Source organism: Propithecus coquereli, unplaced genomic scaffold, assembly GCF_000956105.1.
Source record: "Propithecus coquereli isolate 6110/MARCELLA unplaced genomic scaffold, Pcoq_1.0 Scaffold228, whole genome shotgun sequence".
Classification (NCBI taxonomy): Eukaryota; Metazoa; Chordata; class Mammalia; order Primates; family Indriidae; genus Propithecus; species Propithecus coquereli.
The window spans coordinates 1632601-1648038 of NW_012147819.1; the positions used below are offsets into that span (position 1 = coordinate 1632601).

The 15438-nt window shown below is 46.2% G+C and overlaps 1 protein-coding gene across 1 annotated transcript in view; it reads left to right on the forward strand.

The window, feature by feature from the left end:
- Nucleotides 1-14978, forward strand: part of KIAA0922 (KIAA0922 ortholog) — an 86265-nt gene extending 71287 nt beyond the window's left edge. The window contains exons 25-32 of the mRNA XM_012645266.1: nucleotides 1077-1243; nucleotides 2289-2474; nucleotides 4851-4929; nucleotides 5869-5951; nucleotides 11167-11287; nucleotides 12355-12443; nucleotides 13659-13798; nucleotides 14575-14978. Of these exons, the coding sequence (XP_012500720.1) occupies nucleotides 1077-1243; nucleotides 2289-2474; nucleotides 4851-4929; nucleotides 5869-5951; nucleotides 11167-11287; nucleotides 12355-12443; nucleotides 13659-13798; nucleotides 14575-14850 (1141 nt within the window). The 3' untranslated portion in view covers nucleotides 14851-14978. The remainder of the gene's footprint in view (nucleotides 1-1076; nucleotides 1244-2288; nucleotides 2475-4850; nucleotides 4930-5868; nucleotides 5952-11166; nucleotides 11288-12354; nucleotides 12444-13658; nucleotides 13799-14574) is intronic.
- The last annotated feature ends 460 nt before the right edge of the window (nucleotides 14979-15438 follow it).

Consider the following 15438-nt stretch of genomic DNA (forward strand, 5'->3'; position numbering starts at 1 on the left):
GCTGACGCCATGGCACTCACTCTAGCCTGGGCAAAAGAGTAAGACTCTTTTGAGTCTCAAAAAAAAAAAAAAAAAAGTATATTTTCCTGATATGAACATATAGAAAGATATAAAATTAGAGTGGAATTCCACCAATTAAACATTAGTATACATTTTTAAAAGCAGATTTCTGATGTGCTGAAGAAATACATAAGTTGTTAAAAAATAACTTTCAGGTAGCCCGTAGCTAATCATGTTTTTGGCCCATGATGCCTACGAAGTAGGTTGTTGTTGTTGGATTGTCTGTTTCCTTGGCTCTTGTTTCTGTCTATATACTCTTTTTTATCTTGATTAGAAATCAGTGAAATCACCCAGTGCATCTCCCATATTTGATCTTCTTCCCTGCCATCCTATGAACCTAGTGCTAGGTACTGAAATTGGACTGTGTGAAATAATCATCTAGTTACTCCTGTAGTATTTTCTACATTTCCATATGCTGTTTATGAAATTGTATTACAGTTCTTCCCTTGCGTCCATGCAAGAGAGGTATTGTTCAACTTTGAAATCCTCAGGGGAAGAACTTTATTCTTTGTAGCCACTGTAGCTTTCATAACAGTACATGGTGCATGGTGGTCACCTCTCACTCCAGTTTGAGGAGTTTTGCTAAATGATTGAATGAGGATGTATTTAAATCATCTCTGAGTCCCTCCCGCCAGACACCAGCGAGCAAGTTCAGCTATGGAAAATCATATTTGACACAACAGGGAAAATAAGCCACGAGTTTTGGGTTCTGGTTCTGGTCCTGCCACTTATCATGTGACCTTGGGTGACCTTGTAGAATCTTATACCTCTCACTGTAAACTATGAAAATAGATTAAATGAACTCCAAATCAATTCTAGTCCTAAAATGGCAAAGTCCTTTCTTACTGGCATCCCTTCCTGGTCTTCATATTCTCCCTCCAGAGCTCGAGAGGGGAGGCCTCAGGTTGTCCCAGGTTCACATTTTCACCTCTAGTAAGTCCCATGGAAGGGAAGCCTGTATGTACACGTGACAATCACATACAGATGTGATTTTTTTTTGCGTGTGGCTCTTCCAGGTCTTCTGAACAGAGTGAACTGAAGCTTGTGTACAATGACTTTGAGAGGCCCGAGCTGAGCGGCGACATGGATGTGAGAAACTGGGGTACACAGGAAGACGCCAGGGAGATTTGTAAAGCAGATGCCGCAGTTATAAGCGGGTTGCCTGCGGCACAGAGAGAGGCAGGTGCGTAACGACACTGAGCGACGAGTGATGCTTCTGGTGGGGTTTTTGGTTCCCCTGGGAAGTATTCAGTGAGAGAAATGGCATCTCGATACTGTCTCTTGACAGGCAGCTTAGCTAATTAAAGCCCAATTGGAAAGCCGTCAGGGTGAGACCAGAAAGCTAAGATTCTTTTGAGCCTGAATAGGCCTCTAGTGTCCTCCCAGCAAAATATCTGGCCATTTGTAACTGTCCTCCTGCATGTTGCTGAAGAACAGTGGCTGCTTGCTCCAGACAGGAGCCCCTTGGGGAAAGAGAGAAGTAGCCAGGCGAGACAGTGCTACCCCTTACCTGAGTCAGGTAATTCTGCAGAGCCAGGCTGCTGCCCCACCGAAGGACTGCTGGGCAGTGTCCTGGGAGTGGGAGACAGAGGGGCACCCAGTGCTAGGTCCAGGGTCAGGTGCAGGATAGTGAGGGGGCTGGAGGGACACTGAATTTGGCATTACATGTGGGGTACAGAGTGATGGAGGTTTGTGACCCTCTCAGTCAACACACGCTTTCCCCAGACACATGCCCCACGTTGGTGCACACAAGCCAGTTAACTGGTTTCTCTGCCTCTGCCCTCTGGTTTTCATTCCCTTGACATGTGTGTTGCTTTTTGTTCTTATTTGGAGGTTCTTCCCACGCACATGTCAATAATATTTGGAAACTGCTAGTGGACATCTTAATAAATGAGAGGGAGAAAATTACCTACAAATCTCCATTCCCAGAGAGTTTTCTTGATAGAAATCATTTGTTATTTCTAGAACAGTTATATTTGGTGGTTGGCCATCTTAGCCCCCAGTTGCGCATGCCTTAGGTGGAGTAGACATAGCCCATCCCCTGTTGTTTTCTAAAGTGCCACCATTAGTTCTGGTGAACTCCTTCTTCATTCTTGCAGGGTGAGAGGTAGCTGACCCTACAGCTGAACCTTTTCTTTCTCCTATTTTTGCCTCTCTTTTTGTTACAAATGGCATCAAGTGGACAGTTGTTTCAGTGGAACGTGACTGCTCTCTCTCGCTTCCCACAGAGGGTTACTACCAGAAACCTGAGAAGAAGTGTGTGGACAAGTTTTGCTCCGATTCCAGCTCCGACTGTGGGAGCTCCTCAGGCAGCGTGCGTGCCAGCCGGGGCAGCTGGGGGAGCTGGAGCAGTGCCAGCAGCTCCGACGGGGACAAGAAGCCCGTGGTGGACGCCCAGCATTTCCTGCCGGCCGGTGAGTCCTGGGCAGAGATCCAGACGCTCTCGAGTGGCCCTTCTGCCTGCCCTCCCGAGCACCTGGTACACAGTCTAGATCCGCCTTCCGGCACCCAGGGAAAACGTGGGCCTGTGGGCTCGAGTCTTTGCCTTGGACTTCATTCACTTTCTTTTCTTTCCTCTCTCCTCCCTCTTTCTTTCCCTCCATCATCATCATCATTTTTATGTACTGTCTGTCTTTGACACAGTTTGAGGAGCATCTACACTGAATTTTTCATTTGTATGTTCTTTTTATTATATTAATAATAAATATACATGACACAACACTTACCATTTTAACCATTTTTAAGTGCACTGCCCTGTGGCGTTAAGTACATTCACGCTGTTTGTGTAGCCATCACCTCCATCCATCTCCGGAACTTTCCATCTTGCGAAACCGAAACTCTGTACCCATTAAGCAGTAACTTGCCATTCCTCCCTCACTGTAGCCCCCGGCAACCCCCCTTCCACTTTCTGTCTCTGCATTTGCCCCTCCAGGTGTCTCGTGTAAGTGGGACGGTGCAGTGTGATTATCTTTTTGTGACTAGATCACTTTGGTTAGCACAGTGTCCTCAGGGTTCATCAGTGCTGTAGCATATGCCAGAATTTTTCTTCCTTTTTAAGGCTAAATAATATTCCATTGTCTGTATAAAGCACATTTGGTTTATCCGTTTCTCTGTGGATGGACCCTTGGATTGTTTCCACCTTTTAGCTATTAATGAATAATGCTGCTGCGAACAGTAAATTTCTGAGAAATTTAATGATACGGGAGAGAGGTCAAAGAAACATCTATATTTCTATCATCCCGAATTAATAGCGCTTAATTTTGTCACATTTGCTCTTGTTTTTTTTTTTTTTTTTAAAGAAAAAATACTTAAGCATCTGTCAACTCCCCCCCACCCACCCAAGACAATCACCGTCCACCGTCATGAATTTGATGTGTAGCCTTGCAGTCCAATTTTTATTTTAGATTCATATATCCATCAAAAAAATACAGAATTATTAGTCTTTATATAAATGGAATCATAATTCAGTATAGCACTCTGCACCACGCTCTATTCAGTCAGCTTGTTTTCATGTCTCCGTGTTATGTAAAGACGTAGTTAACCACGGTAAACTTGTAACCTTTGTAGAAGGAAGAGGCGGTGAGATTGTGCAGTTTGTGTGGCGCCTCGCATTTGTCAAGCTCACACTGCCACGCGCCCCGTGAGGGGGGCAGGGCAGGTGTCCCTGTTCCCATCTCCACATGGAGACAGGCTCAGAGAGGGCTTGGGCTTGTGAGACACCACACAGCAACCTGGGCTTGACCTGTGTCCTTCCCCCAGAGCCCAGTGCACTCCCGATGAGACGCTGGGCAATGGGTATGGCCGGCGTGCAGGACTTTCCCTTCCCTCTTTCCTGCCTCCATGAGACCTGAAAAGAAGGTCTTGTCTGAGGGACCAGCGCAGTAGTGGCCGTGCCCACGGGTGATTCCGGTCAGTGTTTCCCACCGTTGTTTTCGTTTTTCCCTCCCTTCTCCCCTCGGCCTTTTTAGATGTGGTTTTTCTAGTGCCCCCCTGCCCCATAAGATGTCAGTACCACCAATACCGACTGTATATCTCTGTCTGAAGACTGAAGGTTTGGCTGATGGTGCTAACAAGAGATTTTAAAAATCAGTACTTAATGTTAAGAAAAACCAAAAATACAGCTTTTGCTTGGGGAAAAGCCACCTTTAGAAGAATGATGAGAATTATTAGTGGTATTCTGTACAGTGGCATAGTGCACAGTCTTTAAGTTGTGTTTAAAGTTATATAATAGAACGAAAATGTCCCCAAAGTGATAAATGGTATAGGAGACCAAAAAGACAAAGTACATATGAAGTACGATTCCAATTTTATATATATACATACACATAAAAGACGTTGTAAGGAAATATGCCAAAATGTTCATAATGATAGTATAACTGCAGATGATTCATATTATTCTTCTTTAAACTTGTGTTTTTATAGATTTCCTACTCCTTTATAAGCTGGGGGAAGGGACACTATAGTTTATCTAACTAAATTTCTTTTCTCAGGGAAAAAAACCCTATTAGGAAGTTACATAATATTGATGGTTTCAACTTTTCTTCATAATGTAACATTTATTAATCCAAAATTTTTATAAAATGTTGAGTTTATTACCTTTTCAATGAAAAGATAAACTATAAAGGCCTTTTAAAAATGAAGTTAATGTGTGACCATCAGTTTAAAGTGAAAAATAAATTGCTCATCAGGGGTTAATGATATTAAAAATCTATACATTTCAGTATACAATATATACAGTTTAATTATACTTTTAAAACTTGTGATAATGTGTTTTTTTGTTTTTAATGCAGGAGACAGTGTTTCACAGAATGATTTTCCTTCTGAAACTCCCATCTCCTTAAACCTTTCTCATAACATCTGCAACCCCATGTGAGTTTTTTATTTTCCAGCTTTTACAGTATATTTTATGTACTTCTTTTTCTATCAGGCACCATGTTTCTTCTTTGTATTTGATTCTGCAGGTTAAGATACGAAAACCTTTTAAAGATGCAAGAAAGTTAAAATCGGATTTTGTTATTAATTCAGAAGGAACAACCCTTCTAAGCAAACACAGTTCGCATGGGCCTGTCTCTGGTCTCAGGGGTCTTTTCAGTGATATGGCCACGGTAGAAAATACCTCACTTCTAAAAGTAGAAAGAGGAAGCAGTAGTTATTATAAAGATAGGAATCATCTGCTCTTTGCTAGGACTGGACATAAAACTGAGCTCCGATGATTTAAAAAATTTCGCAAGAACCTAGTAGGTAACCCGCACGTTTGCAGTTCCACCATGTGACGATTCCTGCAGCATCAGGCAGAATAGAATAAACAAGCAGCTTTTTCTGAGGGAGAGCAGAGAGCATGGTGAGCGAGGAGGAGAGGGTTTCAGAGTGAGAAATGTCATCAGGTTTCCTAGGTGCCTGCTCGCTGTGAGCGGACAGGAGGATACAGTTAGATGGGTGAATTTGTGAGGAGGGAAGTCGGCGAGTGGACAAGGAACGCCCTTTGTGAACTGGTTTTGTTAGGGGTGGGAAGTAAGAGAGAGATAGGAATTGCTAAACTGGCGGTGGGCAGATCTGAAACTGCAGGTTACCTTAGTTACCTTAACGAATTGTTTTTAGTGTTCTTCGTTAAAACAAGACTTTGCTAGATCTTGGGAATTTAATATTCCTCGACTCTTTTCTGGATGTGTACCTTTACATTTCTAAGACCTGTGTGTTTCCCAGAGGAAGATTTCATGTAAAAACTGGATCAGATTTGGTTGTACAATATCAGTATTTCCTTGTACAGAAAAAATTGAGTGGTTCCTCCTCTGCTCTCTTTCCCCACAGTGACGTGAATAACCTCCCCCAGTACGCAGAGCCCTCCTGCCCCAGCCTTCCTGCGGCGCCCGCGGGCATCGAGGAAGATAAAGGTGAGACGCGTTCCTCGCTGCACACGCCAGCCAGGGTTCTGCACTGTCTGTGTTCCTGGTGGTGGGCTTGAGACGACAGAGCAGGTTGAGTGGGGCAGGGCCGTCTCCAAGCCGTGCTCCCTGCGTTAGGGAGTGCCTGCTCTAGGGACCCTGTGCGTCGACACTGAGCCCCTCCCTATAGCTGAGGCACAGGTCCGCTGTGCCCCGATATGGTCCCACAACTCACCTTGTCTTGGAAGCCTGTTGATGTGGCCTCAGCAGCCTCGGGGACCGGCCTTACTCCTGCCCCAGGGCTGAGACCGAGAGCTGGGCCCCCTCAGACCTTGTGCAGGCGGAAGGACAATGGCCTGGGAGTGCGGAGATAGGAGCGGGTTGGAAAGAAACCCCACTCCTGCCTAGGGTCTCTGATGGGAGGTTAATACTGGTTCCCCCTTGTTTTTCTTCTCCTGTCCTCCTCCTCTTCTTCTGCCTCTGTTTTTGTCTTCGGTCTCCTGTTTTATCCCAGGGCTGCTTTCCTGCCTAACCAGGGTCAGGAATTGTGGCAGGATAAGCTGATTTTTACCTTCCATAGCTTTGACACACATACTTGCTTTTGCTTATGTAAATTAATGCTGGATGTAAATGCCGCTCTACACAGTGGAGAGTTTTTACTTTGCAAGCAGGAGGCTTCTGTGCTGTTCCTTGGATATGTTTTGGGCTTGTCAAATTATCAACAAATATTTGTGAATTGGAACTCATGGTTAGTACAGCAAAATAAGTGTTTTCAATTAAGAAATCTTAAATTCAAAAATATGTAATTTGCTGAGGCAAGATTTGGGGGCGATTTAGATGGTACTACCTTTTTTCTGTAATGGAGAAGAAGTGGGATTCAGTTAATGGGGGGGCAAATAACAAACTGTCAAAGCAGATACCCTTTACCTCATGTTCTGTGTCCACTGTCAGTTGGGGATTGATGTGCGGTCTAGTGATGTGCGGTCTAGTGTCCTGGCCCCGGTTTGTGTGTTTCAAGTGCCTTTACCTTGACCTCATTAGTAGTCTGCAGCTACTTTTGATCACCTATTTATAGTCCTTGGTTAGGTCCTAAAGTCACTTAAAAAGTAGATCTTGTCCACAGTCTGTTGTCCACAAGGCCTAGTCCCATCACCTTTGTACTCCTTCCCCTCCCTCACAGCCACACTTTCCTTCTCGCCCAGCTGAAATGGCCGGATCCATTGTCACCGTCATTTCCTTGACTCATCTCCCTTTATTGCACTGACCTTGCAAAGCCACAGTCACGGTTTGGCCCACTTCTCACCTGCTCCCCCTGACCCTGTGCAGGTGCGTGGAGCTGGAGAGCAGCATTCACACATGCCACCGGCCTCTCCCTGGATTCGACTACTCACTGCTGTCCTCCCACCCTCCTCCTCCGTCCCCACACTTCTAGTCCTCCTGCCTCGTTCTCTTTCTTGCTCTTGATTCCTGTTTTCCTGGAAAAGAGAAGCAGTTAGAGACCTTCAGAAAGCTCCTGCTGTCCCATCCACCTGCCCTCCACGCCGTGCTCTGCTTCCCTCCTGTTGCAGCCTGACGAATCGTCAGTGCAGCCTTTCTCTCCGGGGCCCCCATCCCTCCTCCATCATCAGTTGTTCTCTAATGGGTCGTACCCATCAGCGTGCAGATATATACTGTAATACTTCTCGTCTTTAAAAAGCCAACAACAGCCCGAACACTCTCTCTCAACTCACTTCTCCATCGGCCGCTCTGGTTCTCTGCTCCTTAGAATTCTCTAAGTTTGCTGATTCAAACTCCCTGCCTTCCATCTCCTCCCCAGAAACCCCTGTAATACGGCATTTGCCCCCACCACTCCTCTGAAACGGTGCCGTCAGGGTCCCTGGTGATTGCCATGTTGCTAAGTCCTTGGTCAGTTCTGTCTGTGGTCCCCCATGTTGACCAGTACAGACACCACGTGTTCTGTTCTGGCCAGTAAACCTTAGGTTCCTGATTCAGTTCCTCCCCATCTCCCCTTCATGATCTTGGAGCCCTCCAGAGCACAGGCCTTGGCGCTCTGCTCTCCTCTGTCTGTGCACACTCCCTGGGTGATCTCATCCACTTTCAAAGCTTTAAGTCTCTTTTCAAACCCTAACAACTCCCAAAGTTGTTATCTTTAGCCTGAGCCTCTCTCTTGAACTCTGGTATCTTATAGCAGACTGCCAGTTTGACATCTGCACTTGGGGTCCAACAGGTGCCACATCGGAATGCTCAGTCATCTCTTCAGACCTGCTCCTCTTACAGTTCTTCCCTCCAGGCAACATCAAGGGGTCATCCTTGGCTTTCTCTTTCTTGTGCCCCATATCTGATCCATTGCCTTATTCTGTGGCCTTCTGCCCTCCAAACATACCTAGTGTCTGATCACTTCTCATCAGCTCCACCATAGTCACCGCGGCCCAGGCCGTCCCTCTCTCTCACTGGGATAATCACAGTAGCTTTCTTACGGGCCTGCCGGCTTCCACCTTCACCCCACATTACCACCTGTTTTTAACACCACAGCCAGAATGATCGTGTTAAACATAAGGTCACATCACTGTCAAGAACTAGGAAGCGCTTAGGATTTTTACCCTACTGAAAAGCTGACAAGTTAGCCGGCCACAGTTTTGTAGAAGCTGGCAGAAGACAAGAGACTCCTGGGTCAGAGGCAAAGGACTTTAGTACAGCAGGAGGCATTGCATCAGCACGTTTCTGTCAGCTCTGCTTGCACCAACTCTTGTGGGGCTGACGCAGATAGAAAGGAGCCCTGAGCATAGGGAACCCAAGTCTCTTATGATGGGCAGGAGACATTATCTTTATTATGTTGGAAATTAAGCAAACTTGCCCCTTGCACCAAAGGGAGATATACTACTCCTATCAGAAGATAGGAGCCTCAGAAGCCTCAGAAGAGGCTTTGCCTAACAAACATCCTTGGAAATTAGGGCAGAATAAAGGCAGCCATGCTTCTGCTTGCGACCAGAGAGACCTGTACAGAAGTGTCTTACAACATACATACCTTTTGTTTCTATGTAGCCTTGGCTCTTGGCAGATTTTCCTATGAGTAAACCATTCCATAAATGGTTATCAAGTAATCCGACTGCCAGATAGGGCCAAATCTGTTTGATTTATCTCATATAACATTTAATAACAGTTGCTATCAACATGACCCTAAGCAGCAGGATGAGACCACCCTAAAGTGTCAGCCTGAGCCATGCACCAGAGTCCCAGACCCAGCCAGCTGAACACATCCCATAGCCACAGGGGTCTGTGGCTTTCACTTAAGTTTCTGAGTATTGATCTTTCCACTCGGTCAGAGGCGTTATTCCAGGTATAGCAGGGTGTATTAGTGACTGCGTAGACTCCACCTTGTCTTCCCAGAGAACAACTAGGGCGATCCTGTCATCTGTAACCACCCTGGCCAGTGAGTTGAGGCTGCGCTGAATGCCTTCCAGGGCCAGCTGGTATCTTTGATCACTTCAGCTAATATCATCAAATTGCATACCAGCCTTTTCTAGTTGGGTGGCTTCCTCATAGTGATCACTGCCCATGGGATGTGCATGAACAAGTTATCCTTCCAGGAAGCTCCCCTTTGTGTCCAGTCGGTGACGCTGGAAGTGTTGCCATGTCTGGTGCAAGATGGACCCAGGCAGCAATGGTGGCAGTCTGGGTGGTGCAGACCCTGTCAGCACCTGATTCCAGTCAGTCTCAGCGGAGAAGGAGCCTTCACCAGGGACCTCTCCCTGATTGGCTCCGAGGTCTCAGAAGCCAAGGTCCGTTCCACATCTCACAGCCCCAGAGAGCAGTATCTTTCATCTGCCAGCCTGTAGCTTTCAGGTGGCAGACCAAACACCTAGGCCATTGGCAATAGCCTGAAAGTCAGTAAAACACAGCAAGGTTCATCAGGGGAGAATTGACCAGAGCTACAAGAACTGGCTTGGGTTCTACCCACTGAGCAGAGTGACCACGGTCCTTTTTGGTTCTGCATGGCCGGCGTTGAGGGTGGACAGCTGTGGTGTCCCAGTGGACATTGTCAGGTTTCAGCTTAACCCAAACATCAAGGAGCCGGGCCCAGGCATTTATGGGAGCCTCAGGCAGTCAGGGGCCCCCACTGAGCTAGCAGCTTTGCTTTAGGTGGCAGAGTGGGAGCTAAAGTCTCCCCAGAGGGGTAGCTGCCATTTTTTCACATAAAGCCCATGGGGCCAAGTCCATGAGCATCAGCCTGTTTGCATCAGTGGCCCTTAGCCCCAGGTGTCACAGGTGACTCAGACAGCCCTAGATGGATGCCATCGTACACAGTAGGTAGCATTACAGGAGAGGAACCCTGAGCTTGGGGGCCCCAAATCTTTTATAATAGGCAACAAGCATGCCTGCCCTTTTCTCCAGAGGGAGGCACTATAGGTTCCAAGGCCTTTGCTTCGCAAACATCTGGGAAAAAATAGTCCAGAGCAAAGGCCATTGGTGCCTCTGCTGGCAAGATGTGCAGAAACGGGAGAGAGACTTGTCTCTAAGCAGTCACTCTGCTCAGAACCTTCCAGCGGCTTCCCATCTGACTCAGAGTAAATGCCCAAATCCTTAAAGGGTCCACAGGCTCTGCTCTGCTCATCCCGCACTCCTCCCCTCCTTCCTGGCCACGCTGGCGTCCTTGCTGTTTGAACTCACCAGGCACACCTTGCTTTGGGGCTTTACCGTGCTCTGCCCGCTGTTTGGGGTGGGCTTCCCTCTGCCCACTTGGCTCACCTCCTCTCCTCGGTCACATCTTTGGTGAGCTGTTCCTTCAGCGAGGCCTTCGACCGCCCTGCTTAAAACCGCTGTGTTCGCCATCATAGCACACAGAGCATCTGCCCCGCTGTATTTCTTTTTTCTTTTTTCTTTTGTTTGTTGTTTTTCTCTGCTCACCTGAGTGGACTTGTTCACTGCAGCATCCCTGGTGTCTGTAATGGGGCCTTGGGGAAAGTAGGCCTCGGATACTTAAGTGAATCTCATCTTGTTGTCCGGGTCAGGAGGCAGTTGCACGCCATCTGAAGTGATGGTCAGAGCAATGTGCTGTTTCACCATTAAGTCCTGAAATAACATCCCGAAAGGCAGGAGTCTACACGTGTGGGTGATGTTGGGGAGTATTTTCTGGAGGGATGCGCAATCGAGCGAGTGTTGCAGAAGGGTAGGATGAGGGCCGGGTGGGAGATGGTGGACTGAGCGGCCTCGTTTTCTTCCTTAGGTCTTTACTCACCTGGAGACCTGTGGCCCACCCAGCCGGTGTGTCTGGCGAGCAGCTTGAACTGCACTCTGGAGAACAGCTCGCCGTGTGTGCTGCAGGAGCCCGCCCCCGTCCATAACAGGTACGGCTTCACTCTGCACAGGGCACCGCGCTCAGCCTGAGCACTTGCAGCCGGGATTTAATTCAGTTTGTTAGGTATTCCTTACAAACACGAGGGCCAGGCTTCCTCCTCGGTGTGCTTTAGCTGCCTTTTAGAGTTGTGTTGTGATGTCTTAGAAAATAACAAACCAGGCACAAGGAGAAACAGGAGAAGAAATGAAAGCAGTAAAGCTGGTGGCCATGTCATTACTTCCTTTTTTTTAAATGGAAGAGATGATCTGTTCATACATTAGAGGCAAATTTGAAAAACAATTGCTCGTATTTCTTCTCCCCTAACAGAGGAAAGATTTCCATTTTTCCATGGCCTTATTCTTGAACACGTTTTGAAATTTTTTTTTCTTTTTCTTTTTTTACTCTTTTTCTTCCTTGAGGGCAATAGCTTATATTCTGGATACATTAAAAGTTTTAAAAGACCAAATAGTTTAAGTATTGAAAAACAGTTACACAATGGCAGTTTCTTAAATTTGCTATTTGATATTAATATGCCATTCAATTAGCGAACGCTAAGAAAATGTTAGTATCTTTATTTAATCACAGAATCCATTTGAAGGGGTTTTTTGTTCATCTAACTACAGCAGTATTTACTATCTCATTTCTATAATGAAAATCCAGTTTGCAATAGTGATCAGAGTATCACGAGTTACAGTCCTTATAGTTGTGACTTCCCCAAGATGAACGCTGGTCTTGCTCTGAGTGCAAGGTAGACATTTTCGTGTTCAAGTCCTTCCAGTTGTTCCTCCACAGCTAATAAAGCCGCAGGCTTGGATTCTGTCTCTAGTTAACAGACGTGATGGCAGAGGAAGTGTGCTCCTAGTCCGGGCCATCCATCCTGCAGGTGGAGCATCACTGGTGATGAGCGTTTAGTAAGTCTTTGATTCTGTGACTTGAGAAAGTACATCTTTTATTTCCCCAGATTGGGGAATTTGTAGTGATTAGGAGGCAGGGCAATAAAATTGTTTTCCTCTTTTTCTTTGCTTGATATGTTGACATCCTGTTTCTGAAACTAGACTTCTTGTTTTTTTGTCGCAGTTTCATCGATTGGAACGCAATGTGCGAAGGCCAGTTTCCCAGTGTGTACTGTCCATTGGAGTTGAACGATTACAATGCCTTCCCAGAAGGTAAAAGCTGTGCAAACAATCCCCGTGCCATTCTTTTATTCTCAGAAGGTCAAAGCAGGAAGTGTGTGGACTTATGGCACTAACCTGCAGGAGAATATGTCTTTTAGCAGTGAGCAGACTTTGAGTGAACACAGTAGGCTGCTAAATGGGCTTCACGTGGATCCAGTCATGCCTGCCATATAGCCCTATAGCCATAGGGCTATAGCCTACCCCCATATAGCCCATCTTATATAGCCCTAAAAAGCCCTCTAAGTCTGCGTATCTGAGGGCTTCTACAAATAACCCTTAATTAACTTAGTATTTCACATTAAGTAGAATTGGGTCGTTTGGATCTATGTGGACCTAACATTGTGGGTTGTCCATTGGGAGGCTGGGACTTTAGCTGTTTGCTGTTCTTTTTGGGCAATCAAGTCCCACATGAAATAGGAACATTTACCTGCTGGTTTCTCATGTCCTGACTCCTCTGCCCCTGGGTAGTGGCACAGAAGGAAGGAAAGGAGTTTGGAGGGGAAATTGTGGAAAATTGCAGATACTTGGGCTCAAGCATCTGTAATAATAAATAAATAAATAAAGATAGGAGATTTCCCTGATCAAATGGAAAATGCTCTTGTTGTACATTACTGTCTGATGATGATTTCTTATACTAGAGCTCCCTTTTCAGGGAAGAGATAAGCCAACATAGGATTCTTGTCTAGATTTCGGTGCATGCATTGCATTATGCTAACCACCAGAGGGTGCTTCTGTAACTTCCTTCCTACGATTGTGAGGCTTCGTGTTTATTATTTTCTTACTGGTACCTAAGAAGTGGTTGGTTTCGAATTGCTTTATCAGCCCACATGGTAGATATGCAGGCGGCTGAGGGTGGTGTGGCTAACTATAAAAATTTGTTTTAAGGACTGGTAAGCATCTTGACACCATTGAAGTCTCTAGTAGTATTTCAGCATGCTTGGTAAAATAGAAAGATTCCCATCAAATGATCGAATACAGAAAAACAAGTCCAGAGGAAGACCTTCTGCACTGAAGGTTTCCTAGGTGGTGTGTCTGGTAAAGTTTTGGCCTTGAGAATGACAGTGAAACAACATTCTTGGTCCACACAGAGGGAGAATTTTAACTTGTCAATGTAGTAAAGCTTTGCCAGCTGTTTTGTCTGAGAGCGAGAATTCATTGCTCTCCATGAAGGTGTTTACCTATGTTGATGTCTCCCATTCTTTGTAGAAAACATGAATTATGCCAACGGCTTCCCCTGCCCTGCCGAAGTTCAGACAGACTTTATCGATCACAACTCTCAGTCTACCTGGAACACCCCACCCAACATGCCTGCTGCCTGGGGACACGCCAGTTTCATCAACTCTCCGGTCAGTTGCCCGTCCTGTGCTGTGAGCCCCAGGGCAGCTCCGAGTTGTTGCTGGTGCATCTTTAATGCTGGTCTCAACTAGCGTTAGCACTGGGTTCGGATCAGCCAGAGCCTGGCTTGGCTCTTGCAGATCACAGGAGCCGGGGCTGGCCACCCTCTGACGGAACCTGACAGTAGTTAGTCAGACAAGGGGAGCTTGCAGACACTGACATTCTAGCCACCCCAAATGAAAGATGTCCCCAAATATACCAAGTGGTGACCATTTGTAGATAAAATTGAACGTGGGCCAGGGAGTCCTCTGTGATACAGCTGTATTTAAATGGACTCACTGACCTTTTCATCTGTGATAAGAGATGAAATGAAAGTCCCAGGAAGGTCAGTGGGTGGTCAGTGCCTGGGTCCTGAGGCTTCCTGCCTGTGAGCACCACCCCCCTCCCTGCTGAAAAACCCAAGATTTTCCCCTTTGGCATCCACTGGACACTTTTTTTCCGCCATATAAAGGGCATTTGGCCTGTGGTTGGGTTCTTCCCTGGGTTGCAAATAAGGTTATCTAGTTAGATGAGGATTTCACACCCCACCCCCACCTTTGAGGGAAATGGAGTTGAAAGCAAGCCAGATCTAATTTGAGAATAGTTTGATAGCTTCCAAGTTAACTTGGATTGATACCCTTGTATATACACTGGTATATATTCAGTCTAGACATTGCTTTGTAACTCGACTTTGTTGGTTTTTTGTTTTTTTTTTAACGTTGTTTCCCCCTCCCCATTTACACTTCAGCCCTACCTCACAAGCACCCGAAGCTTGTCTCCAATGTCTGGACTTTTTGGTTCCATTTGGGCCCCGCAAAGCGATGTGTATGAAAATTGCTGCCCCATCAATCCTACCACGGAACATTCTACTCACATGGAAAACCAGGCCGTCATGTGCAAGGAATACTACCCGGGGTTTAACCCGTTTCGTGCCTATATGAACCTGGACATATGGACTACCACAGCAAACAGGAACGCAAACTTCCCGCTGTCCAGAGACTCCAGTTACTGTGGGAATGTGTGAAAAGAATTGGATTTTTAAACAATGTGAATAAAGAGGCTTGTGTTTTGATTGCTAGTGTAAACTGGTTATTGAGATAGATTATGACATTGGTGGATATTTTGGCACTTTTATATGAAAATAAACTTTTTTTACGAAATCTGGGTGCTCTATTTTTTTAACCCTTCGTAAACCAGTGGTGGAAACTAAGCATCCATGTGTCATAACTTTCGTAAGTCAAGAAAGTCAAGTCAGACATGCCAGATGTTTTGAATCATAACAAGGGCGACTTCTCAGAAGGTAAGAGTTGAGACAGGAATGGCTGTGGTGGTTTCCTCCTCCCTGAGCATCAGAACCACCCAGGAGCTCTCGAAACATGCAGTTGCTCGGGCACCATTCCCAGAGATTCTGATTTAATTGATGTGTGGCTCAGGCAATCAGGAAATTTTGAAAAGTTCTCCACGACTGTAACTAGGAGCCCGTATTGAGAACTGCTGGAAGCCCAGCGTAGCAGAAGGTCCCTGGCCCGGATGGACTCTGCTCAGGAGTGAAGGGGGTTTCTTTGTGGTCCTGGCACGCCATGGCGGCCGGGGTGAAGCAGAGAGTCCTGGT